Source organism: Haliaeetus leucocephalus, unplaced genomic scaffold (genome assembly GCF_000737465.1).
Source record: "Haliaeetus leucocephalus isolate CR32 unplaced genomic scaffold, Haliaeetus_leucocephalus-4.0 Scaffold197, whole genome shotgun sequence".
NCBI classification, from domain to species: domain Eukaryota; kingdom Metazoa; phylum Chordata; class Aves; order Accipitriformes; family Accipitridae; genus Haliaeetus; species Haliaeetus leucocephalus.
The window spans coordinates 760,799-762,801 of record NW_010972633.1 but is presented as its reverse complement, the minus strand read 5'-3'; the positions used below and the strand labels follow the sequence as shown (position 1 = coordinate 762,801).

At 67.9% G+C, this 2,003-nt stretch overlaps 1 protein-coding gene across 1 annotated transcript in view; it reads right to left on the bottom strand.

Annotated features, from left to right (window-relative positions):
- TRIM54 (tripartite motif containing 54) overlaps positions 1-2,003 on the bottom strand; it is a 3,055-nt gene that overhangs the window by 189 nt on the left and 863 nt on the right. The window contains exons 3-9 of the mRNA XM_010565923.1: positions 1,763-1,934; positions 1,581-1,676; positions 1,241-1,474; positions 956-978; positions 630-754; positions 289-390; positions 38-76 (exon numbers count right to left, since the gene is read on the bottom strand). Coding sequence (XP_010564225.1) covers positions 38-76; positions 289-390; positions 630-754; positions 956-978; positions 1,241-1,474; positions 1,581-1,676; positions 1,763-1,934 — 791 coding nt within the window. The remainder of the gene's footprint in view (positions 1-37; positions 77-288; positions 391-629; positions 755-955; positions 979-1,240; positions 1,475-1,580; positions 1,677-1,762; positions 1,935-2,003) is intronic.

The window sequence follows — 2,003 nt, the reverse complement described above, 5'->3', positions numbered from 1 at the left end:
CCCCCCCCCCCCCCCTCAATCCCAGTGAGGGTCTCACCATGGGGAGAGCTCGCTGGCTTCTGCCTCGGCCCCACATCTGCAGAGGGAAAGCAGGTGACAAGATGGAGACAGGGACGCCCTGGCACACTGCAGGACCCGTGCAGCCACACAGACACATTGCTGGGCACGGCACAGCACACAACCCCCGCCATGGGCACAGCAGCCCCTGACCACCCCCGCAGCCCTGTAGCCAAGCAAAGCAGCCCGGCATGGCATGGTGTGACATGGCACAACACGGTGGGGACTCACCCTCTGTGGCCTCGGGTGCCTCCAGGCTGTCCAGCCGGTCCTCATCTGCAGCGGCCTCGCTGCTGTCCCCAGGTCCATCTGCCTCATCCTCGCCCAGTGGCTCTGTGGGGCAGGGGGACAGGTCAGCTGGGGCCCTCCCTCCCCATGGCGTGGGCAGCCCAGCATGGGAGCCTGGCCCTGGGCAGTGTTGAGGGGCCACACAGACCCATTCCTGTGCACAAGGGGACGCATCCCCACACAGATCATGAGGTGGTGGTGGGCTCTGCCTGTCTGAGGGCTGGGTGCCCTGGGCAGTCCCACGTGCCCCCTGGGCATGGCAGCACTTGTCCCAGCACCAGCACCTGTCTGGAACTCAATGGTCCTCAGCATCTCCGCCACATAGTCCACATTGATGGAGAAATGGTCCATGTTCTCGTAGCCGGGCTCCGGGCGGCTGCCCATCGACACTTTGGACATGTCTGTGATCCTGCAGGGCAGGCAGACCCTCCAGGGAGCTGCCAGGGTCCAACACCCATGGGGCCCCTGCATCCCTGGCCATGGCCCAGCAGGGCCAGCCACAGCCATGCCTCCCACCCTGTCCCTGCCCCTGTGCCCCCCCCCAACCCCGCCCCCGCCCCCTGCGCCCCCCCACCCTGCCCCTGTCTTCTGTGCCCCCATGTCCACTCACTTTTTCAGGAGCTCCTTGGAGTGCTGTGGAGGAAAGCAGGGGGTCAGTGTCTCACTGGAGCAATGGGAGCTGGGACCCCAGGAGCCAGATGTCACCGCTGCCACAGCCCCATGCCAGCACAGCCCAGGGGCAGCCCCAGATCCTCTGGAGCGACCACAGCCTCCCTGCACAGCCCTGTGGGGCAATCCCAGCCCCCACAGGGACCCGTGGCCCCATCACACAGCCCTGGGGCAGTTCCAGACCCCCTGGAGGGTCCTGGGCCCCTGCACCCCTGCCCGCACAGACCTGCAGGTACACAGCCATCTGGGGCTCCTCCATGGCCTGGATGGCCGACTCCACCAGCTTGGAGGAGGCCTCCAGGTGGTCGCCGTACTGGCGGATGAGGCCCCGCACGCGCTGCACCTTCGCCTCCTGCTCCCGTGCGATGCTCTGCAGCAGCTCCTTCTTTCGCTCCTCCAGGATGCTGTACAGCGAGTCAAAGCGCAGCCCCAGGTGCTGCTTCTGCCGCCGGCCGTTCTCCTGCAGGACCGTGGTGCTCAAGGACTGCCCTGGTCCTGCCATGTCCCCACCATGGGCATGACCCCAGGGCTGTATGCGGTACCCAGGGACACCCCCCGGTGCCCACCTCGATGGTGCGGCAGATCTCCTCCATCTGGGTGATGATGGCCTGGATCCGGTCATTCCCTGCCACCAGCATGGCAATGCCATCGCTGAGCTCGCTCTGGGACAGGATGGGATGGGAAGGGCGTGAGGGCCAGCTGGGCGGGCAGCCCCCGGGCCCTCGCTGGCCCCCCCAGGGCCACCCACCTTCTGGCGCTGGTAGACGGCGGGCAGCGGCGCGACCTCGCAGTCCTTGTGCGCCCCGAAGACCTTGCAGAGGGAGCAGGTGGGCGCCTCGCAGCGCAGGCAGTAGATGTTGATCCGCTCGTCCTCGTGCTCCTCGCACATGAGGTGCTGCTCGGCCTTGGCGTGCAGGGGCCTGCGGGGGGGCGGGGGGCCGGGCACCGCTGCCCACCGGTGGGCCCTGGCCCCCCTGGACACCCCCGGC